This window comes from Protomyctophum parallelum (assembly GCF_964188405.1).
Source record: "Protomyctophum parallelum genome assembly, chromosome: 16".
Taxonomy (NCBI): domain Eukaryota; kingdom Metazoa; phylum Chordata; class Actinopteri; order Myctophiformes; family Myctophidae; genus Protomyctophum; species Protomyctophum parallelum.
Genome location: NC_139711.1, coordinates 40,093,100 through 40,117,510, shown reverse-complemented (window position 1 = coordinate 40,117,510; position 24,411 = coordinate 40,093,100). Strand labels below are relative to the sequence as shown.

General features: G+C 44.2%; 1 protein-coding gene across 3 annotated transcripts; it reads left to right on the top strand.

Annotated features, from left to right (window-relative positions):
- hmgxb3 (HMG box domain containing 3) lies at positions 1 to 24,411 on the top strand. 3 transcript variants are annotated; one of them, XM_083785859.1, is made up of 23 exons: positions 1 to 198; positions 793 to 957; positions 2,135 to 2,309; positions 4,051 to 4,467; positions 5,297 to 5,395; positions 5,492 to 5,626; positions 5,815 to 6,014; positions 6,479 to 6,567; positions 7,213 to 7,260; positions 7,498 to 7,550; positions 8,168 to 8,233; positions 8,928 to 9,059; positions 11,462 to 11,760; positions 12,392 to 12,519; positions 13,797 to 13,928; positions 16,131 to 16,315; positions 16,502 to 16,730; positions 16,898 to 17,031; positions 17,604 to 17,723; positions 19,985 to 20,194; positions 21,443 to 21,585; positions 22,659 to 22,926; positions 23,667 to 24,411. In XM_083785859.1, exons 2-23 carry the CDS (start codon positions 803 to 805, stop codon positions 23,847 to 23,849), a joined length of 3,600 nt encoding a protein of 1,199 aa, XP_083641985.1. In that variant the 5' UTR covers positions 1 to 198; positions 793 to 802; the 3' UTR covers positions 23,850 to 24,411. The 3 variants fall into 3 exon arrangements, with proteins under 3 accessions (XP_083641985.1, XP_083641986.1, XP_083641984.1); XM_083785860.1 differs by having other exon boundaries at positions 5,812 to 6,014; positions 17,649 to 17,723; XM_083785858.1 differs by having other exon boundaries at positions 5,812 to 6,014.

Genomic DNA, 24,411 nt, shown 5'->3' with positions numbered 1-24,411 from the left:
CCCGCAGCAGGGCGAGAGAGGGCCAAATATGTTGTTGTTGCCTGCCTGGACGTTTATCAACAACAAATGAACCGGGATTGTAGGAAAACATCCACCTTTCTGCCCTTCGGATTCGGATACGATGCAACATCAAAACGCGTTCATGGTCGTCTCGTCTGAGAGTTCGTCAGCTGAGCGCTGAGTGTCGGCGCACCAGAGGTAACCTTGCAACAACACCACATCTCATTGGACAAGATACGCGACGGTGTAAAAATAGATCTACAAGCAGATGTACGAGCTAATAACGCGTCTATTAACGCGTTGTCGTTGGCTTGTAGATCTGTTCTTTTGGTCAAGAAACCACACTACAGTACTCCTGCGATGGATGGATGGATATGAGCTACAACTCAGCTATGCATGCAGTCAGTGTAAAGACTGTAACCAAAACTTTCCACATTAGGCTACATGTTGATCTTTGTCATGTTCTAGAGTTGGGCAATCAGCCAGCCCCATTGGTTTATTAAATTGTCCTTTATTATGATAATATGAATTTGTTGACATAAGTGTCAGTGACTGTGAATACATAATGCACATATATAATACACATACAAAGAAAGTACTATTTATTTGATTAAATATTATATTAACAGTTTGTAGAACAGGTCAACACAAAATCTGCTATTCAATAGGATAAAACCAGAAAAAGCACTAAGATGTGTTAATGTTTACATCAGGGTCCTTGGTCCATCCAATTCATCAGAACATGTAATAAAGACATACAATAAATATAACACTGACTTCTGGCCCCTGCAGATCTGCGGCCATGGAGACCATGATGGATGCTGTGGAGGAGGTGGTGATGGGGGATGTGGAGGTGGTGGAGAGCAGCTATACCCTCTTGGAGGTAAACGTCGACACCCCCAAGAAGAGAAAGGCCAAAGCCCAGGAGGAGCCTGGGACCAAACCCAAGAAGCCCAGGTGGTCTATCCCAAACGTTTTAGCTCGTGACCTAAAAAGAGAAATTAGATGTTTGCTCTGGTCCATAGCTCTAATGCCATTGCAATGCCGTTGGCCATTTAGAGCAGGGGTTTGCAACCTTTTTATACTGAAGTACCACTACAGAAAATATCTGGCACTCCAAATACCGCCACAATAACTGATGTTAAAATACAGGAGCGTAGACCTGCCCCATCCTATTCAGCTATTATTAACCCAGGAGGAAAATGTCATTTATTCTTTAAATTGTTTTGTTTTTGTTCCTTTCCTAAGACAATTTTGCTGCTGCTCTGAAAATGTGATTAAATCCATCCTAAAATCTTACAGCTAGGTGTGCTGTCATGCTCATTTCAGCATAGCTGGAGAGCCTATTTCAACCAATTTCTTGGTCAGAACAAGGTATTAATATAAATATTAATACAGGTTTTTTGGGCGACAGGTTTTTTGGGCGAATATTAATACAGATTTTTTGGGCGACTTCTCTGAGTACCAACAGAGGGGGGCTCAAGTACCACTAGTGGTACTAGTACCAGTGGTTGGGAACCCATGCTTTAGTTTAGAGCTATGTTACCGATAACTTCCGGGGCTCGCATAAATGCAGACCAGCCTCTCGTCATTAGCGTAAATAAAAATAACGTTTTTGCTTCTCACCAATACAAAGGCGGGTTGTGACATTAGAAAGCCTACTTTCCTTAGTGGAACCACTTTTCATCGGAGGAAAAATATTCTGTATGAGGGTTTTCTCTTGGCAAAGAGGGCGCAGTGGAGTAACTAAAATTATTGTTTTCTGGTGGAAAAAGAATCCCTTTTTGGCCAAAAGAGGCTCAGAGTGGTTCCACTAAGGAAAGTAGGCTTTCTAATGACACAACCTGCCTTTGTATTGGTGAGAAGCAAAAACGTTTATTTATGCTGAAGATGAGAGGCTGGTCTGCATTTATGCGAGCCCCGGAAGTCATCGGTAACATAGCTCTAAATGCAACGGCATTAGAGCTATTGACCAGAGCTACCCGGGACCCAAATTAGTGAAAATAGCTGATCTAAACGTAATTTTTTTTCTTTCTTTTATTATCTTCATGATATTATCCTTTTCCTCTATCTCTTGTAATAGTATTTGACAACTGACCGGCTCACTGATTAATGTTTTCTATCTCTTTTGTAGGTCAGCCTATTTGCTGTACTACTTTGATGTCCATCAGGTGATGCAGAAGGATTGCCCTAACATGCCACAGTCGGAGATCAACAAGAGCATCAGTGAGGGATGGAAGCGTCTCAACGTGGCTGAGAAGGCCTACTATTTAGAGAAAGCTAAACTGGAGAAGCTGGGACTGTGCACAGTAAGGTCACAATACCACAGTGTGTGTGTGTGTGTGTGTGTGTGTGTGTGTGTGTGTGTGTGTGTGTGTGTGTGTGTGTGTGTGTCCTGACCTTTTATATGATTTTATTTTAGTACCTAAAGGCACTTGTTGCATAGAGCAGGTCCAGAGTCAGACCAGACTCTTTAATAAAGAAACAAAATGTTATTTATCTAATTTATGTGCTTCCGGACTAACCATTTTCTTAACTTAATCTGATGTTATTATATCCGAGAGTGAGTGGTAGAGCATGGTAGGAGTGCACCACAGCTCTGAGCGTACAGTACGTGGTGGGTATACCGTCTTACACTAAATTGCTTATTTTGATCGCTCAAAAACATTTCTTTTCCCATCATGACTTGATACGCTCAACAGTGTTCTGTCAAGCAAACTAGGGTAAGACCCACTTAGAGCATGGTACAGCTGCGGTGTGCTCTACCATGCTCTACCTTCTTTGGCCCTTGGTCGTGGAATGATCCACAGTCCAGACTAAAATTGGCATTGAAAGTTCCCTTGAGAAGTCTTTGATGTACTGTACATCTTTGATGTACAGTCCAACACCTGCACATGCTTGGATAATGTACTAGCCTATGTTCATGCCTATATATTTATTATATCGGTTCAGATTGTGTATATAGTGTATTTTGCCTGCTACTAAAAAGTAGGACAGGTGACTTGTTGTATATTTATGCATAGGTACTTTAAGGTGTATTATGGATTTGCTGGTTCAACATGTGTGTGTTGTGGTATTGAAGTGTAATTTTATTTCTGCCTCTTGTCTTGGCCAGTTCCCACTTGTAAAAGAGACGCAGTCTCAATGTGATTTTACTGGTTAAAGGTTTTATGACATTAATTTTCATTTATTTTTATTTTTTTATTTTAGGTTTTATGACCTCAATTACACCCAAAAAACCTGAACTTTGAACATTCAGTGAATTTTCTGTGGTCTGAAGTTTTCTTTGGGGTTTTTTGGGCCTTTTGAGCTACAATAAAAACAGGCAACACAGTGAAACAGTGACATCTGCTGGCAAATCCCATTGACATATATGGGATTTGCAGTAAGTGATGTCACTTACTGCCGGCAAATCAGAGCACCTGTTTGAGCCAGAAAACCCCAGATCACAGAAAATCTACTGAATGTTAAAAGTTCATGTTTTTTGGGTGCAATTGAGATTAGAAAACCTAAAAAAAAACAAGAACAATTCCAAAACCTTTTTTTTAATGTCACATTCCCTTTAAATAAAAATAAATAAATAAACCACTCGTTGGATATAATATTCAGATTAAGGTAAGAAAACGGTTAGTCCAGACTCACTTTTAATGCAGTGTTTCTTAAAGTCCAGGTGTACCGTAGCGTAGAATACTTTCATAACATTCATAGATAACATTTGGACTTAATCAATATCACTTCAGTTTAACCACTTAAACCCTCTATAACCTTGGACCCTTGAACCTTAGACGTAGGATAGCCCTACTGCTACTGTACTTGTGGAGTTGGTAGCAGAGTTGGTAGTGGAGTTGGTACAAGTGAGATTGTCAGGGTTGTAATTCACAAAACAGAATTACAAAGTTAAGTTAGCCAAACATATTATGCATCCTGAAAGCACTGACATCGACTGCCCACTCGCGCACGGCCTAGAAATGTGCGAATAGCTTTGTTAATGTAAATGTTTGCCCATCACAGATTGGGCCTTTAATCTTGCCCTCTGTGTATCTCCCCCAGTCTTCTCTGGAACCGTCGCAGCACATCCCAGGCTTCCGTAAGATCTTCCCCAGGTCCCAGTATGTCCTCCAGGCCGACGGCACTCAGCAGGAGGCCGTAGCTTCCCCAGAGGAGCGAGGCCAACCCCAGGAGAGCCAGTTCCCAACCACGCCGGCCCGGGGCGGTGAGGTGGAACAGTGCGTTGCCGTCGAGGGCCTGGAAGAGGCGATGGCTTCGATGTCTCATCCTCCGCCCTGCACTGCCTCTGCCGTCGTAGCGGCGCCCGTGGTGTCCCAGACTGCAGCAGATGGACTGCTGCTGAGAGGAAGTGAGCCGAGGGCGGTCACCGTGGCGTCTGAGGCGACCGGGTCCAGAGGACAGCCGATGGTGCAAAGGATGCAAGGAGAAACTACACAGGTGGTCATCATACCCACGCAGGTGAGACTACAACAGTGATTGTTCTTTACCAACCGGGTCTTACCCAAACACGGTGAAATAGCACGGATTGGCAATTCCGTACATACATGCCTAGAAAACCCCCAAATCCATACATATAATTCTGAAATCCCTATAGACTGATGGAGGTCTCTACCGAACTTGAGCGACGAAAGACACCGTGAGTTGCGAAGTTCGGTAGAGCCGACTCAGCCCTGTCCGAGTTGTAGCCCAATAGCACAGAATAGTAAATAATGTCAAACCCGATCTCATCCAAACACGGGGAAATAACACGGATTGACAATGCCGTACATACAATACTAGTGAAAGCCACACCTATATCACGGTCAAAATAGTAGTTGCGACCAAAGGTCGCAGATGACTATGAAATAATGAAGGCTTTCACCTTGAGCTCCATATATGGAGACAACCTATATATAGCCTGACCTAAGCAGAGACATTTCTGGCCTAGATGGGAGGGTCGCGCCTCAGAAAAACGCGCACCCTGATTGGATCTCATCGATCTGTCCGTCACCCCCGGCCCCTCCTCTCCCCCCTAGTGCAGCGCTACGTCACATCATTTAGAGCGACGCCCACCCGGAAGGGTTGACTCCCACTTTTAGACTGGTTCAGCCCACGGCTTTTTCCAGGCTTTCATCTTTCGCGCAGACGAAATGAAAGCCTGGGTATCGAGGCTAACCTATATATAACCTATAACCTAAGTCTGCCACCAACCACCACCACTTTACATACTGTCTGTATTATGTACTGTATTATGTATGAGCATGTGTCAAATACAATATTATTGAATTTTGATTTAAACACTTTTCAGAATGTGCTGGAGTTCAAGTCTCTGTCGAGTGATGTGGGGCCATTGATGTGGCGCACCACTATGGAATCTTCATCTTCATACACATCTTCATACAAAATGGTAGACATCGCATCACTCGGCACGCCCTGGGCAATTACTGTACCAACAACTCTTATGGAAGAAAAAAAAAATCGGCTTTCATTTATTTTCTTGCAGGACGCACGGACCTATACCAGGCGAGGCCGGGGGAGGTGTCTGGCACCGGGCTGTTCGTTTGTTTACGTGACTCGCCACAAACCACTAACGTGCCCCGAGTGCGGAAACCACCTGGGTGGAAAATGGGTGCCTGGTGTAAGTCAGCGCTTCGCTAACTGTAGCTCAAGACCCAAAAGAGAGATTTGACCTGGGACCCAAACTAGTTACTTTTCACTACTTCTTCATTATAATTTTTGGAATTTATGGAATTTCTTTGGGAGATGTGTGTGTGTGTGTGTGTGTGTGTGTGTGTGTATGTTACATGCATGTCATTTCTACAGCAGGCTAAGAAGGCTCAAGCCGCCTCCAAGCTGCTGGATGAAACCCCCTCTAGTGGCGGCTGTCAATCGACCAATCAGAGGAGTGTAGCTGCCAGTAACGCTTCCAATAACATCAGTGGAGACAGGAAGGAGGGCCGAAGCCCACAGGCCAAGAAACGGCACGCAGTTGCACCAGGGCTACCAACAGAGGGCAGCAGAACCAAGTAAATCATAACTTCTTTGACTTTCCTGGTTTTCAACCAGCGGTCCGGAGACCACCAGTGGTCCTTGTGGGGGGTTCCAGGTGGTCCCTAGCTAAAAATTGTAACCAAATGGACCCGTATAGATCTTTGACTCTTGGGAGTGAGTTACATCTCAATAGTTACATTATTAGAGAATGCATAAGAATTGTTATTCTGATCAAGGTTTTTTGGTTATCTCCTAATGGTACCACATTAATGGAATTGTGGACAAAATCTTATCCAACGACAACGAAATATCGTTTTGGGTCCGAGAGGCTAAATAAATATCATCACATGTGTCTGTGGTTCAAATGCTGAATAAATAATGGGCCTTGAAAAAGGATGAAATCCACTGCTGTAGTGGAATGATTTCAGCAGCAGTAATGTGGCAGATATTCATATAATTAATTTCCTTTATAGAGTTTGAAATGTCTTTTTCTTTATAGAACTTTAAAATCCCCTACGAAAGGTGCGGCCGTCAGCAATGTGCCAAAGAAACCTGTACGACCCATCCTCCCAGCATGCGACTGCACAGGTGAGGCGCGACAATCAGCACCTAATAATAGTAGGGGTGTAAAAGTTATTCGAACTACCGTTCATTGATTCAATCTGTGGTTTGTTTATGGGCGAAAAGTCTATAATGACAATGACGCGCTGTGAAATTGTAGATCTGCAGTTTTCACTATTTTTGCATGACACTGTTGTGTGTCTATGTATTCTGTGAAATAATGCTTAAAGGTATATTCAGTGATTTCACTCAAAAAACCTTAGGTTTCGTTTTTGGCTGTGGGACCCAGCCTTTCGTCCAATCAGGATAGAGAGTCAAAAACGAAACCTAAGGTTTTTTGACCCCCAGGGGTTAACTGGGGACAGGGAGGAACTCCTTATATGGCCAGCACACTCTATAGTAGGGAGGATTATCACAACAAAACAAAAAAATAAGTGATATTTTAATTAAGTGAAATCGAGAAATCACTGAATATACCTTTAAGTGCTTCATTGATTATTCGATTATTCAAAAAAGTAACCGATAGAATAATCGCTAAGTAAATCATTTCAGTTTGCAAGTCAGTCTTGCATAGTAGTAGTAGAAATAATAATAATAATACATGATAAACAGTCTGCATGTCTCTGCTGTTCTGTGAACCATAATGATGCTGGTCTTTATTTGTCTCCTCAGGCCGTACTGTGTTTATCGTCCCTGTTGACAACCACAGATCTAATCCAGGTACTGAATATTAGTGTATTGCTTGATTCCACTGTATTTCCTAACCTGACTCGGCCACATGGGGGCGGTATTGATTCACAAGTTCACAATACAGCCTCCGACCTGGGGTTGCTCAGGGATTGGCCTTGAAGGGATTTTGGCGCGACCGGGTGTGACGCCATCGAGAAGCACCTGTTGCAATTGTATTTCCTAATCACCTTAAAATTGGACAATCGTCTTCTTTGTTTATGATCTCAGGTGGTCTCAAACCCAGTACATTGAAACAACTCGGCCAGGGAACAGCAAAACGGGTGAATGTTAAACGTGCACACACGCATGCACACACATTAGAGACTATTAATCAAATGCTTTTTTTCAAGTTGATGAGAATATTTTTGAACTATTCAACAAAATATCGGTGACCGCTGATCATTTTCCAAAGATTTTTATACATTTGAAAACTTGAATTGTGACGATCTTGCAAATCAGTAGTACATTTTGATACAAATATTTTTGTACTGTTACTCAATTAAAGGTATATTCAGTGATTTCACTTAATTCAAATATCACTTATTCTTTTGTTTTGTTGTGATAATCCTCTCTACTATAGAGTGTGCTGACCATAATTATAAGGAGTTCCTCCCTGTCCCCAGTTAACCCCTGGGGGTCAAAAAACCTTAGGTTTCGTTTTTGGCTCTCTATCCTGATTGGATGAAAGGCTTAGGTCCCAGCCAAAAACGAAACCTAAGGTTTTTTGAGTGAAATCACTGAATATACCTTTAAATGTTGAATTCTGGACTTTCACTTTTAACAGAAGTTCTACATTGCAGTATTAATACTTTTACTTAGCCTAAGTAAAATATGTGAGTACCTTTTCCACTACTGGTTTAACTTTTGGCACAATTAATTATTTTCCATTATTCCACAGAACTCTCTTATTCCGGATAGAGTGCCAGTGTCATTTCCTTTCAAACAGAACACCATCTCCAGCTTTGTTAGTATATTATTATTAATATTATTATGATGATCATTATTATCAGAATCTCGTGTTTTATTTACCCATTCTTGTAGGGCTGGCTGATGTGTACAAAATCAAATGTAGAAGAAGAGGACGCCCTCCTTTTTCCCGTTTAAAACGCAGACGTACAATAATTCCACGACAATTTGGCCATACCTGGCCCTCATCAGGTGACAATCTGTGTCACACTGTGGAGCTGAGCTGTTGTGCGGACGTCCTCTGGATCTACGCAACCCTATTATTTTAGACAAAATCAAATATCACAATATCTTTGACCAAATACCTCTATATCTGTATCCTAGGGCTGTATTTTTGTCTCCCTGCTCTTCTATTGAGACATTTAGATCGTGTCGAAGGCCATGTCTCTCATAGACATTTTGACCTTATGGTCAAGATTAAATGAGCAAAAAGCAGGCTGGCTCTATTAGCACGATGGTAAAAATGTCAGCACTTGCACAGGAAACTGGGTTCAAATCGGAAGAGGAAAGTAAATTAAGCCAAGGAATTTCAACCGGGGAAAAGGCAACGCTTTTGCCATATCACGAGATTACCGTTTCTAGTCTTATATCACGATATGGATATCATATTGCCCAGTCCTACTTCATTGTTATCATCTCTTTCAGACGTGTTCAGAATTGGATCTCTTAATGTCCTTCTATCTGTCTGTCAGGACCTGGGTCTGTCCACAGCACGAGGCAGAGGGCGCTGCAAGAACCCGCTCTGTGACTACGTGTACAAGAACAGACATAAGCCTGCAAAATGTCCCAGCTGTGGCTGGGAGCTGTCTGGGAAGAACGCCAAGGTACAGTACAGTACAGTACAGTATAGTACATTAACACCCATGACTTTATTTGACCTAGGTCTTTAGGCTGAGAGTTAGATTTTTTCTGTGCAGCATCTTTCCCTTCCAATTCTGCAAATTTTGTTTTGTCAATTGTGTCAGTCGTGCTTGATGTGAGTCCACCTTTTTCATACCATACACCTCCATAAATCTATATTAATTTGTAAATTATGCTGTGTAGGTAACTATGAAGTACTGTACTATGAACTATGAAGTAACAAAGGACTTCTGTAATTGACTTGACTTCTCTGTCAGCTACAGTACATGGGAAAAAAATACCTTTTTTAATGAATGACTCAACTTTCAGTTTACCAGTCAAAGACATGATCACTGATTCACTGTACAATCTAGGTTTGGCCTGGATCTAGCCAGATACAGCAACGTGCAGCTAGCCAATCGCGGCACGGGAGGCGGGACTTGGGAAGTCAAGGAAGAGAGAATTTGAGTCTAAATTTCTTAAATAGCTTAAAAGTACTTCACGGCAACGCCAATTAGCGCAGATTCACAGTTTCCGTGGTAGCATCTCATCAACACTCAAGCAACGTTATATTTGTCCGTGACCAGACGGTGGTACCAGTGCGTACCATGGAGAGTGGATTGACATTCAAGGGACCCCCTAGGGTACCGACTGATGTCAGAAAAGGTAAACTAGGGCCCCTAGACTGGAACTAGCCTCGACAAGTCTGTTTTGTTCTTTCTGTTGACCTACGTTTTGTATGTGGTTTCTAGTGCATTTCTACATTTTGTATGTGGTTTCCTCATAGTGCTAAAATGCATTATCGTTAGGCATGTAACGATGCACTCAACTCACGATACGATTCGTATCACGATATGAGGTTCACGATACGATTTTTCACGATATTAAAAAATATATATTTTAAAGAAAAAATACAGTTTATTTTTATTTTATATAATTTATCTTCCCCCCTGAGATGTTTTATTTAACTACATTGCAAAAGAAGTAGAATTACTTTTGACAGTGCAGAAACATTATTGCCTTCCTTGATGAGCATCAACGACCATCATCACCTGGGCACAGTCACAGACACACACAGCTCCCCTCTACAGTGCTCTACTACTGAAAGTGACTATCATTTTCTCTATTCAAGCATATTCAAGCACTTGAATATGATGGAATATGACTAAAGCTCACATTTCACATCACACACGCCTTAAAAAAAAGAAAAAGCTTTTTTTGTTTTTTTTTGGAAAATCGATTATTTTATTTCAATGAATCGATTCATATCGTCGGGATTAATATTGATATATATATCGATATACAATATATCGTTACATGCCTAATTATGGTCATCATTTCACTGGATCCACAGTCCGTGGACCCATACAAGGCCATAACTGTGATCTGATCCCCAGTCCGTGGACCCGTACAAGGCCATAACTGTGATCTGATCCCCAGTCTGTGGACCCGTACAAGGCCATAACTGTGATCTGATCCACAGTCCGTGGACCCGTACAAGGCCATAACTGTGATCTGATCCACAGTCCATGGACCCGTACAAGGCCATAACTGTGATCTGATCCACAGTCTGTGGACCCATACAAGGCCATAACTGTGATCTGATCCCCAGTCTGTGGACCCATACAAGGCCATAACTGTGATCTGATCCCCAGTCCGTGGACCCGTACAAGGCCATAACTGTGATCTGATCCACAGTCCGTGGACCCATACAAGGCCATAACTGTGATCTGATCCACAGTCCGTGGACCCATACAAGGCCATAACTGTGATCTGATCCACAGTCCATGGACCCATACAAGGCCATAACTGTGATCTGATCCACAGTCTGTGGACCCGTACAAGGCCATAACTGTGATCTGATCCACAGTCCATGGACCCATACAAGGCCATAACTGTGATCTGATCCACAGTCCGTGGACCCGTACAAGGCCATAACTGTGATCTGATCCACAGTCCGTGGACCCATACAAGGCCATAACTGTGATCTGATCCACAGTCCGTGGACCCATACAAGGCCATAACTGTGATCTGATCCACAGTCCGTGGACTCCTACAAGGCCATAACTGTGATCTGATCCACAGTCCGTGGACCCATACAAGGCCATAACTGTGATCTGATCCACAGTCCGTGGACCCATACAAGGCCATAACTGTGATCTGATCCCCAGTCCGTGGACCCGTACAAGGCCATAACTGTGATCTGATCCACAGTCCGTGGACCCATACAAGGCCATAACTGTGATCTGATCCACAGTCCGTGGACCCGTACAAGGCCATAACTGTGATCTGATCCCCAGTCCGTGGACCCGTACAAGGCCATAACTGTGATCTGATCCACAGTCCGTGGACCCGTACAAGGCCATAACTGTGATCTGATCCCCAGTCCGTGGACCCGTACAAGGCCATCACTGTGGCCCAGAAGGAGCTCCAGAGGCAGTCCACGGTGCAGCTGCTGCGCCGCGTGCTGCACATCCCCGAGAGCGACGCGGAGCTCCAGGACACGCTGACCCTCATCCAGGAGCTCAACAGCCCCCAGATGGTTCTGACCCAGTCGGGAGACCGGGACCGGGGAGAGGTGGTGGAGACGGAGACCCTGGTACAGTCCGGCTGGCCGCGCTTCTACGAGTCGGCGGCCACTCAGTGTGGCCTCTGCCATTACCCTCTGTTCAAAGGCGGCCAGAGGTGAGAGATCTTGTCTCGGGTGTGCTTTGAGACACACATACGGGTATTGCGGGGCGTGTCCGAATGTAGTGCAGGTGATTGCAATTAACCACCGATGCAGTGAATAATTCAAACGAGACCGCCAGATATTCTATATTTCTGCGATTCTGCCAAAAATCGTTTTCTTTGAGTTCTTGCGGGGTCAAACAAAGAATCACGTGACGTTGATCCCCTTCCCCTATTTGCTCATAATATGACGTATGTGTGTAGTGAGAAGAATGAACATTGTCGGCTGTATTTTGCGTGTCTTAAGTACCAGGTCTTATTACTTAACTTAAGACCTGGAGGCGTGGTCAATGCTCTTTGGCCACTCAGAATAGCCAAATGGCATTGATCACACCTCCAGGTCTTAAGTTAAGTAATAAGACCTGGTACTTAATATGACGTATGTGTGTAGTCAGAAGAATGAACATAGTAACTTTACTAGTAATGTGTAGACAGATTATTACTGGTGGACATTTTCACGAATAACAGTCTGTCTAGTGGCAACCTGTTAGTTTTGTGCTCTGACAGTCGGCATCTCTTGCCCTGATGAATTAATTACCCTCCTCTCTCTTCATCGTTATTTTAACGCCTGAACTGTGTGTCCTAGTACGGTCGCGGGTCAGGAGGACTGCTGGTTGCTCACTGAGACCCTGATCCAGACCGCATCCCTCCAGCTCAAAGTCTGCCCCAACCCTCAGTGTCTGGCTCTGCACAGCTTCACTGACTTACACCCTGGTAAAGTACACCAACCAACCACGACTCCACAGCTTCACTGACTTACACCCTGTTAAAGTACACCAACCAACCACAACTCCACAGCTTCACTGACTTACACCCTGGTAAAGTACACCAACCAGCTTCACTGACTTACACCCTGTTAAAGTACACCAACCAGCTTCACTGACTTACATACACCCTGGTAAAGTACACCAACCAGCTTCACTGACTTACATACACCCTGTTAAAGTACACCAACCAGCTTCACTGACTTACATACACCCTGGTAAAGTACACCAACCAGCTTCACTGACTTACACCCTGGTAAAATACACCAACCAGCTTCACTGACTTACACCCTGGTAAGGTTCACCAACCAGCTTCACTGACTTACATACACCCTGGTAAAGTACACCAACCAGCTTCACTGACTTACATACACCCTGGTAAAGTACACCAACCAGCTTCACTGACTTACACCCTGGTAAGGTTCACCAACCAGCTTCACTGACTTACACCCTGTTAAAGTACACCAACCAGCTTCACTGACTTACACCCTGTTAAAGTACACCAACCAGCTTCACTGACTTACACCCTGGTAAAGTACACCAACCAGCTTCACTGACTTACACCCTGGTAAAGTACACCAACCAACCATGACTCCACAGCTTCACTGACTTACACCCTGGTAAGGTTCACCAACCAGCTTCACTGACTTACACCCTGTTAAAGTACACCAAACAGCTTCACTGACTTACACCCTGGTAAAGTACACCAACCAGCTTCACTGACTTACACCCTGGTAAAGTACACCAACCAACCATGACTCCACAGCTTCACTGACTTACACCCTGGTAAAGTACACCAACCAACCATATCCATGCTTTAGTTTAATTCTCCCAAAATCCAAGATTAGATTTTTATGAATGAAACGCAATTCCATGCCATGAATGGTTAAATGGTGCATTTATATATAGCGCCTTCTATCGAAGGTGCTTTACATAGATTGTGCATTACATTCACCCATTCACACACACATTCACACACCGATTCGCAGAGGAAACCATGCATGAAACCTGCTCATCGGGAGCAGAGTCTTGCTCAAGGACACCAACTCTGGGGGAGCCCCACAGGGATCAAACTGGGAACTTCACCGTTCTACCCTTGAGCCACTGCTGCCATCTAGTGGCTCTTCGATTTTCTTCGACACATTTTCGTGTCACCCAAACAATACACGTGCGTCAGGATTTAATTTGAACAAGTTTGACCTTGAACAACCTCATTTTTACCTGCAGGTTTGTTCAACATTGGGAACAGGCTGTTGGTGAGCGTGGACCTGCTGCTGAAGATCCGGGCCCAGATCAAGCTAGGCCACCATCCCTCCCAGGCTGTCAGAACCCTCCTGGACCATGTCCCTAATCACCCTGGTAATAAGAACCCTCCTAGACCATGTCCCTAATCACCCTGGTAATCAGAACCCTCCTAGACCATGTCCCTAATCACCCTGGTAATCAGAACCCTCCTAGACCATGTCCCTAATCACCCTGGTAATCAGAACCCTCCTAGACCATGTCCCTAATCACCCTGGTAATCAGAACCCTCCTAGACCATGTCCCTAATCACCCTGGTAATCAGAACCCTCCTAGACCATGTCCCTAATCACCCTGGTAATCAGAACCCTCCTAGACCATGTCCCTAATCACCCTGGTAATCAGAACCCTCCTAGACCATGTCCCTAATCACCCTGGTAATCAGAACCCTCCTAGACCATGTCCCTAATCACCCTGGTAATCAGAACCCTCCTAGACCATGTCCCTAATCACCCTGGTAATCAGACTAACTGGATTGGATCTTCCTTTTTTGTCTTTTTTTTAACCCATTTAGACCTGAGGACGATTCTACAAATGTCTTCTAAATCATGACAGTTTTCTGAAAAACCCCATGTTTCTATGTCAGTCGTTATCAAACATTTTCATGTCAAAGATCCCCAAAAATATATGTAATTGGCCGCCGACCCCCATCTGAAAATATGTTGTTCCAGGGGACCCCCCCCCCTCCCAGAAGCAAATATTTGAGTTAAAAATGTTCGCTCTGAAAGAATATATACTCAAAGATTTGTGCCTCATTAAAAAAAAAAAAAAGCAGATCTCCAAGCTTGTAGGTCTGCTATTTTTCAATAGCTAAAGTGTAACTTAATGCTTCAAACACCAAAAGGGGTTCCCGCCCAGAATGGCTGGATGGAGTTCCATGATTTTTGTACTTTTATACTGTTTTGTATGTGTCTATAGAGTTGAGTTGACATTACTCTAATAGACCCCTGGATGTGGTTATAATATGCAGGTATAGAGTTGAGTTGACATTACTCTAATAGACCCCTGGATGTGGTTATAATATGTAGATACAGAGTTGAGTTGACATTACTCTAATAGACCCCTGGATGTGGTTATAATATGCAGATATAGAGTTGAGTTGACATTACTCTAATAGACCCCTGGATGTGGTTATAATATGCAGATATAGAGTTGAGTTGACATTACTCTAATAGACCCCTGGATGTGGTTATAATATGCAGATATAGAGTTGAGTTGACATTACTCTAATAGACCCCTGGATGTGGTTATAATATGTAGATATAGAGTTGAGTTGACATTACTCTAATAGACCCCTGGATGTGGTTATAATATGTAGATATAGAGTTGAGTTGACATTACTCTAATAGACCCCTGGATGTGGTTATAATATGTGTCTATAGAGTTGAGTTGACATTACTCTAATAGACCCCTGGATGTGGTTATAATATGTAGATATAGAGTTGAGTTGACATTACTCTAATAGACCCCTGGATGTGGTTATAATATGTGTCTATAGAGTTGAGTTGACATTACTCTAATAGACCCCTGGATGTGGTTATAATATGCAGATATAGAGTTGAGTTGACATTACTCTAATAGACCCCTGGATGTGGTTATAATATGTAGATATAGAGTTGAGTTGACATTACTCTAATAGACCCCTGGATGTGGTTATAATATGTAGATATAGAGTTGAGTTGACATTACTCTAATAGACCCCTGGATGTGGTTATAATATGTAGATATAGAGTTGAGTTGACATTACTCTAATAGACCCCTGGATGTGGTTATAATATGTAGATATAGAGTTGAGTTGACATTACTCTAATAGACCCCTGGATGTGGTTATAATATGTAGATATAGAGTTGAGTTGACATTACTCTAATAGACCCCTGGATGTGGTTATAATATGTAGATATAGAGTTGAGTTGACATTACTCTAATAGACCCCTGGATGTGGTTATAATATGCAGATATAGAGTTGAGTTGACATTACTCTAATAGACCCCTGGATGTGGTTATAATATGTAGATATAGAGTTGAGTTGACATTACTCTAATAGACCTGGATGTGGTTATAATATGTAGATATAGAGTTGAGTTGACATTACTCTAATAGACCCCTGGATGTGGTTATAATATGCAGATATAGAGTTGAGTTGACATTACTCTAATAGACCCCTGGATGTGGTTATAATATGTAGATATAGAGTTGAGTTGACATTACTCTAATAGACCTCTGGATGTGGTTATAATCCTGTGTATCTTTGGTTTCAGTCCATGTTCTGAGCCCAGAGGAGTCGTCGCGTGTTAACGAGCTCCTGCTGAGTGGCTACTGGGCCTTTGAGTGTCTGACCGTACGAGATTACAACGACATGATCTGTGGCCTGTGTGGCGTCGCGCCCAAGGTGGAGATCGCTCGCCGCTACGCCCACGACGCTCTGGAGCTCAGGAACGTGGAGGTGGGAGAGAGACCGACGCATGACATGAGTTCCACATAATTAATCCAAACACGTCTTTCAAAAACAGTGTCAAAGTGTACATGGCTCTAGTTCACCTAGCCGGAGTTTAACTAACTGTTTAACTGTACATGGCTCTAGTTTACGTGGCCGGAGTTGAACTAACTGTTTAACTGTACATGGCTCTAGTTTACGTGGCCGGAGTACTCGTCGTCTGACGAGGTGCACGTGGACGACTTCTGGCTGACCATGGAGAGCGAGGCCATCGAGCAGGCTGCGTTCCCCTCAGACGTGCCCATCACGCGGGTGGACGCCTCCATCGTGGCCCCCTTCATCCCCCCGCTCATGAGGGGCCCCACGGTCATCAACACGGAGAAGGACAAGGCCGTCTACCGCCGGGAGGAGGAGTCCCCCGCAGGTATGTTGCCCCCCCCCCCCCCCCCCCCCCCCCCCCCCCCCCCCCCCAGTGCCCCCCACCAAAGGACCGGAACCTCTTTAATATTTACCAAAACCACCAGACATTTTTCCGCCACTGTGTGTGTGTGTGTGTGTGTGTGTGTGTGTGTGTGTGTGCGCGTATTTCAGGAGACCCATCAGTGTTGGTGCGTCTCATCCATGAGGGCCACCTGAGACCAGAGAAGATTGAAGAACACAGTGAGATGGAGTTCAGAACCATCCTGGACAGCTGTGGACTGACCACTGCACCGGACTCCAGCAAGGTGTGTGTGTGTGTGTGTGTGTGTGTGTGTGCACCATTATTTCACAAGTATCGCCAATCATGAAGCTGTTTTCTTTTTTTCCTTTTTTCTACTTGGTGTCCCACATTTGAGCGTGTCATTCTGACAAGCTTGCATGTTTCTCTTGTATCTATCAAAAGGTTATTTGTGTAAAAACAATGCACTTATAAGTTGTTCTCAAATAGAATGTTCTCAAATAGAAACTTTCCCTTTGACAAAATATCAGTGAAAACGTTGATAGTTGTTTGGTCTATGAAATCGGCATCGCCCTCGGACCCAAAACATCTAGCAGGCTCTAGTGTTTGCGTGGTGTGTGTTTGTCTCTTAAGTCTGAGACCACGAACTGTGTTGTTAGTTCCATTGATGTCATGGTTCCGTTCCATCTCATCCATTAAGCCTCAGTTATACTTCTGTTGCGTTCTGGAGTCACGCTCAATAAATAGCAGATCTACAAGCTGTGTGCTGTTAGATCCACTGTTCACGCCATGCAACCCCATCGCTCAACCAAGTATAAACCAGGCTTCACTCTTCTCTTCTGTCCGTCTGTCTGTCAGATTGAGCTGCTCAACACGCTGATCTCCCTGTATGCACGTGTCCAGAATGGTCTCTGCACGGCGCCGCAGCCTCCCCAGAACCTCACCGCTGGAAAGCTGTCCAAGTTCTGCCCCCATAAGGTAAAAACCGCTACCAGAGCTCCACACTACTCAGCTGTACAGTTAGATTCTTTACCAGAGCACCACACAACTCTACACTAGTGTATTTTCAGTTTTCTGTTGCTGTGGGGAAAGTTGTCTCGGAGACAATTTATGAAACAAATAAGCCCATGAACTGAACCTTATTATTTATTTATTTTAAATGGCAAAATGGTGCATTTATATAGCGCCTTTATCCAAGGCACTTTACATAGATTGTGCATTACATTCACATGCAAGGCACCAACCAGCACATCAGGAGCAATTAGGGGTTCAGTGTCTTGCTCAAGGACACTTCGACACTAACTCTGGGGGAGCCCAGGTTCGAACTGGGAACCTTGCGGTTTCCATCTGGTCACTCTACCCCTGAGCCACCGCCACCCCCGTTTAACCACTTATAAATATTGTTTAAAAATAGCCTATGTACAAGCTCACAACGCATGCATTCATCATCTCCCTCTAAGCTATGGGACACATGTACGTGAGTGCCGCAAGCTGTCCGTCCGGTGTATGGGATCTACAGTACTAACCAAATAGTAGTCATCATAGATATTAAAAAAAATAGACGCCTCATTGGTCACTAAGGAGGAAGTCAAGTGGAAGTGCGGAAGGAACGCTGTGTCGCTTCCACTCAAGTGACTACTGACCAATCGCAATGCGTCTTTCCCGGGACTTATCAACTCAATCCAAATGAGCATTATTTACATTACCTGTGTCTGATTTGGCATAACGAACGTCCCCTTCTGTGACCACGCGGCAGCTTGACAAGCTTCAGCTATTCTTCCGCAGAGCCGAAGGAGGCGTTTATGATATGATATGATATAGTACTTTATTGTCAGTTCACACTGAAATTTGTCTTGCGACCCAGCAGCCAAGTATGCAGAACACATATACACACATTTGACATAACGCAAAGAACAAGACAATTTACGTACATAAAGACATGAAGACAAGAGCAATATCCACCGCTTAGATTATCCTGTGGCTACAACAACTCCTGATTAAGCCTCAAAGTCGATTGGTAGACAAAGGACCTCTTTAGCCTGACCTTATTGTATGCTGGTACACCATATCTCCTTCCTGAAGGTAGCAACCTATATTCTCCATACAACACATGCTTAGTATTAGAGGTGATATTCCTTGCTAACCTTAGAATGCTGTTATCATACGTGGATGTATAAAGTTTCTGGTTGTTGTCCAACAATCTTTGAACAAATGTTCAGTTGTTGCAGCAGTTGTGACTTTAGGGCTGCAGACAAACATCCATACCAGGTGGTACTACAGTACTGAAGAACACTCATAATAACTTTTTAAATAGTGACTCATTGCTGTAAAATGCTATTAACCTTTTCACCCCATCATGCTTGTGCACAAGGGTCATCAATCATCGATACAGTGTGTCCGTACACGGATAAAATGTGTCCGTGGCAAAGTCTTGGCCGTGTCCGTGGTAAATTCTAAATATTTATTTTTACACACCATTATAATGTTCTTATTTAGATCACAAGACCCAATTTACTGTGCAGTCTCCAGGTTTTCTTCAGAATACTGTATGTATGACACTTCTTTACTATGACATTTACTCAGGAGGTGCACGCACATCCACGCACATCCATGCCACATCTACACACATCCCAGGCTAATTCAACGGGTGCTCGAACAAAAAGAACAAACTGCCCAAAGTAAGAATAAGTCTGCACACAGTTTTGAAAGCTCCCCAAAAACTTTATTTACCAAGGTGGGGGGGAAAAAAACACACGTTTCGGCCTCTGTGGCCTTCGTCAGGTATATGGCGATGACCCGTGTGTGTGTGAATGGTAAATGGTGCATTTATATAGTGCCTTTATCCAAGGCGCTTTACATAGATTGTGCATTACATTCACCCATTCAATATACACCGATTGCGGCGGAAGCCATGCAAGGTACCAACCAGCACATCGGGAGCAATTTGGGGTTCAGTGTCTTGCCCAAGGACACTTCGACATGTAGACAGGAGGAGCCGGGATTCGAGCCGCCGACCCATGGATTATTGGACGACCTGCTCTACCTTCTGAGCCACAGTCGTGTGTGTGTGTGTGTGTGTGTGTGTGTGTGTGTTCAGGTGCTGTGTGGCTCTAAGTACATGATTCTGTGTGTGTGTGTGTGTGTGTGTGTGTGTGTGTGTGTGTGTGTGTGTGTTCAGGTGCTGTGTGGCTCTAAGTACATGGTTCTGTGTGTGTGTGTGTGTGTGTGTGTGTGTGTAGGTGCTGTGTGGCTCTAAGTACATGGTTCGGGGGGAGACGGCGCGGGACCACGTGGACCTGCTGATGTCCTCTCGCTACTGGCCGCCCGTCTACGTGACGGACGCCGCCCGCCTGGTGGCGCTGTGCGCCGACATGCAGTACCCGGAGCTGGCCACGCAGATGTGGGGCAGGAACCAGGGCTGCTTCTCGGACCCCCTGGAGCCGCCGCAGGTACTGGACCACCGAACGACTGACATTTTTTTAAATCTGATCTCAGGTCAGAATGGAACACATTTAGTACCGGAAGTGCCTTCAAAATAAAGGCTATAGAGTGCCAGAGTTGTCTGATCGCTTTTACTTTGAAAGCCATGAAACAGGAAACACTTGCCTAAAAAAGTTGACTTTACAAAGGGACCTCACATCCCCGATCATCTTAATATATTGTTTTACGCTCCAAAAAGCGTTCATATTTTGCGGGAGAGACGGATGAGGAGCAGAAATAAAGCGCCAGCATATCGATCCATTCATCACCACGGAGAGCGCCCTGGATTAGGAGATACGAGTCGTTCTTTCCGCCGCGCTAACATGGGAGTCAATGACAAGCTAATAGTTGCACTGAGCGTTAGCATACGGCAAGCGAAAAGCGAAATGCCAAAAAAAGAAATAGGAAAATTTCTGAATATTCTTATCTCGCCCCGCGTCGCTGGGACGTCGCTAGGACGTCCTCACACGTCAATAGTACTAATATTTCGGGATCCTTATGACGTTCTCAGACGTCCTATGTATAGAATCTGTTAATCAGACCAGTGTGTGTCCAGTGAAAACCTCGTATGAATCTGATCTCAGGTCAGAATGGGTTAAAGCAGTGGTTCTTCTCAGACCCCCTGGAGCCACCACAGGTACTGACTGGGCCATGGTTTAAAGCAGTGGTTCCCACAGTGGGGTCCGGCTATGGGAGTCAAGTAGACAAGGCATGAACAAACATCATTTTTGAATGACCGTGACCTTTGTAAAAAATAAAAGGCTGGTTTCTGAGCAGCCTGTATCGCGAGAATACTGCTTTCAGTCACTTCGGTGAATGGAAGGCAACAAACAGCCCAGCTTTAATGATCTTAGATCACTTAGTAATAGTATAACATAAACACTACAGAGACCTTAGTTTTCACTGTACAATACTTAAAAAAACAGTTGTAATGTTGCACACGTACAGTACCTAAAATTGCAGATATTTGCGCTGCCCTAATTGAAAACAGTGAATCTAAAACTGTTCTAGATGGATGGCCCCCTTTGGCTGTAAGAAAGGGAAAAAAGAAAGAGATGAATTCATTCCGTTGTGTAATCAAGCTCTTGTGGGCTATGAATGAAACTGTCCTTGACATTATGGGAGCACAATCTTCCATTTTTACCTCCTTTTAGGTTCTGGATTCAGTAGAAGCTTTGTAACCCTTATCTCTCTCTCTTATCTCTCCGTCGGGGTAGTTGGTGTCATGTGCAGAGCTGCAGGAGCAGCCTTCAGAGGGCGGAGGACACCTGTCCCCCCTGGAGGAAACCAACGGCCTGCAGACCCTCCTCCACCCCGTCACCAAGTCGGCCTCCCGCTGGCTGGTGCACCCCGCCCCCGGGTACGTACTGTACATACTGTACATGAGGCCCGTTAGGGCAGTCACCTGTTTCTGTAGCATGAGACGGCTAGATTTACGTACACCCGCTGGATGTTATGTACAAGTACATGACGCTAGTATGACGTAGGACTTACCCCCAATCCGACTCTTGATGCTGAGCACCTAGTAGCAGGGAAACAATGGGTCCCATTTTTCAGAGACTTTAGTATGACCCAAAGGCCGGGGATCGAACCCTGACCTCCCAGTCTCACAAGGCCACCCGCTGGGGGGCCTGGGACAATTATTACACAATTACTTGCATAATCGTCAATGTTGCAAAAAGGTCCATAGATGTTTTCGAAAATAGCAGAAATAGTAGATCGTAGTAATAGTACATTTTGTATTTCTTTTAACCTTTTATTTAACCAGTAAAAACACATTGAGACTGCGTCTCTTTTTCAAGTGGGAACTGGCCAAGCGGCAGAATACATAATTACACTTTCAACGCTACATTGTACATGTCAAGTTATACAACAGCCAAATAATAAATCCATGAAAAATACCTCCAGAAGCCTATACAATATATACAACATTACTCCAAAATAGTAAGTAAGCTTGTCAATCTACTATTTCTGCACAGTTTATTTTGTCAGTGATTTCTCTGTATATGTACGATATTTGTCATATCTGCCCTGTATGCAATTTGTGATTACGACGCCTAAAAGGCAAACAGAAATACATCTCGTAACGTTCCGATGTTCAATGCAAAACCTCGCTAATCGCATTTATTTGTGTGACAAATTAATCGTCAAACTTAATCATTTTGGGCGGGAACCCATTTTGGTGTTAGCATCATGTCGTGCTTTAGCTATTGAAAAATAGCAGATCTACAAGCTCATAGCGCGCCACCGAGTGGCGCGCTACGAGCTTGTAGGTCTGCTATTTTTGAAAAATCGAAGAGCGACTGACATGGAAGACATTTTTTTTAATCTGATCTCAGGTCAGAATGAAAACTGTCAGGATGTAGAAGACATTTTTAGAATCTGATCTCAGGTCGGAATGGGTTAAATGAAATGTGGTAATCCGTCACACAGCCCCACTACTGCCGGCGGGGGGGCCCCGGAGCGGCCCCTGGGGGCCTCGGAGCAGCACCACTCCATGGGCCTGTGTAAGGAGCTGGAGCCCTACGCCGCCGCCCTGGTGGCAGAGGAGGAGGAGGAGGAGAACGAAGGCACTTCTTCGTCCTCGTGGGCTGAGGAGAAACCCTCGACGACCTTCACCAACCCGGCCTATTACTACCTGTACCAGCGCCTGGTGGACTTCATGCGCAGCAGGGACATCGTGAGCCAGCAGATCAGCCAGGTGCTTTGATTGATTGGTCCTTGAGGAGGTTCCAGGTGGTCCCCAGCCAAATCATGGAGAGTTGGTGACCAAATGGACCCTTTTATAGATTCTTGGTCCTCGGCAAGAAAAACACGAAAACTACCGATTTAGAGGCGGCCTCGGGCCTTAACCCATTTAGGCCTGAAAAGAATCTTCTAAATCCTCCAGTTTTCTGAAATAAATATTTTCATGATTTAAAAAAAATAGCAGACCTACAAGCTATGAGCTTGTAGATCTGCTATTTATAATATAATGTTTAAAACACCAAAAGGGGTTCCCGCCCAAAATGGGTTAATGGGTTAAAGTAGCATTATGCAAGGGACACTAGTAGGGATTATGTGGTGTTATTGTTAAACATCTGCATTACTTTGAAAAATTGTTATTTTCATCAATGCTCTCTCCTATGGCAGGGGTTGTTATCAACGTTTTTGGCTGGGGCCCCCCGAAAAGGCTTTGGCCATGTCTCGCGACGTGTCGTGAGCTTGTAGATTGTTATTATTAGATTTATATTATCGGTCACTCTTTCACCTTAAAATAACTAAATAGCCAGAGTATTTTTAAGTGATCAAACTAGCAATAGAACACAAGTTGAGAAGCATCTTCCAGAACGGTCACAGAAATGTCATGATTTATTTCTTCAGCTGGTCGACCAAAAAACATCATAATTTATTAAATAGTCAGTCTTGCGATTTTAATCTTCATCTTTATTCCACGCCCAGGTGCTGAAGGCCTGCCAGCCCGGGGAGGTAGTCATCAGGGACGCTCTCTACAGGCTGGGGGTGGCACAGATCAACACCGAGGAGGAGGAAGAGGAGGAAGAGGAGGATCACGCAGGAGAAGAGGGGCTGCCGGAGGCAGTGAGATCATGTAGAGAAACCATTTATGAAGTGGTACTGCCCTGAGAGAGGACTCCAGGAGGGACTTCTTTCTCCCTGGGCTGGCCTGTTTTATTCCTGTTTTGTTTTTACACTGATATGAGAGTTAGGGAACATAAAGAACAGTTGTTAGGTTTTGCGGAAGATTACTGTATGTATGCCACTGGGTTGGGAACCTTGTACGTCCAAAAACTGAACCTTGTGTTCCAATGGATTTGGCTGTTTTGTCACAAAGCTTTTGTCTGTCTGTCTGCAATATTTGAGGCTGCTTTTTGGATTGTCGTGAGAGGATAAGTTATTATAACCATGTTGAAAATGAGTGGTGAGGATTTCCCACGATTAAAGAATGTACTATGTTTTCATATCCTCTGTGGAGAGTTAAGGGTTAACCACATAATGCCTAGTGTCCCTCGCATAATGCTACTTTAACCCATTAACCCATTAAGACCCGAGGCCGCCTCTAAACCGCCTCTAAATCTTGTTTTTCTTGCCGAGGACCAAGAATATGCAAATATGGGGCGGCTTTATCTCCAGAGGGGAAGGACGGGGGCCAAGTACAGAGTGCTGCATGGGGGACCTGGTCAACATT

Coding starts and splice junctions, on each gene's coding strand:
- hmgxb3 (XM_083785858.1), top strand. CDS start 803: ATGGAGACCATGATGGATGCTGTGGAGGAGGTGGTGATGGGGGATGTG. Junction 6,015..6,478: donor ACAGAGGGCAGCAGAACCAA/GTAAATCATAAC, acceptor TTTTCTTTATAG/AACTTTAAAATCCCCTACGA. Junction 17,724..19,984: donor CCAAGTTCTGCCCCCATAAG/GTAAAAACCGCT, acceptor GTGTGTGTGTAG/GTGCTGTGTGGCTCTAAGTA.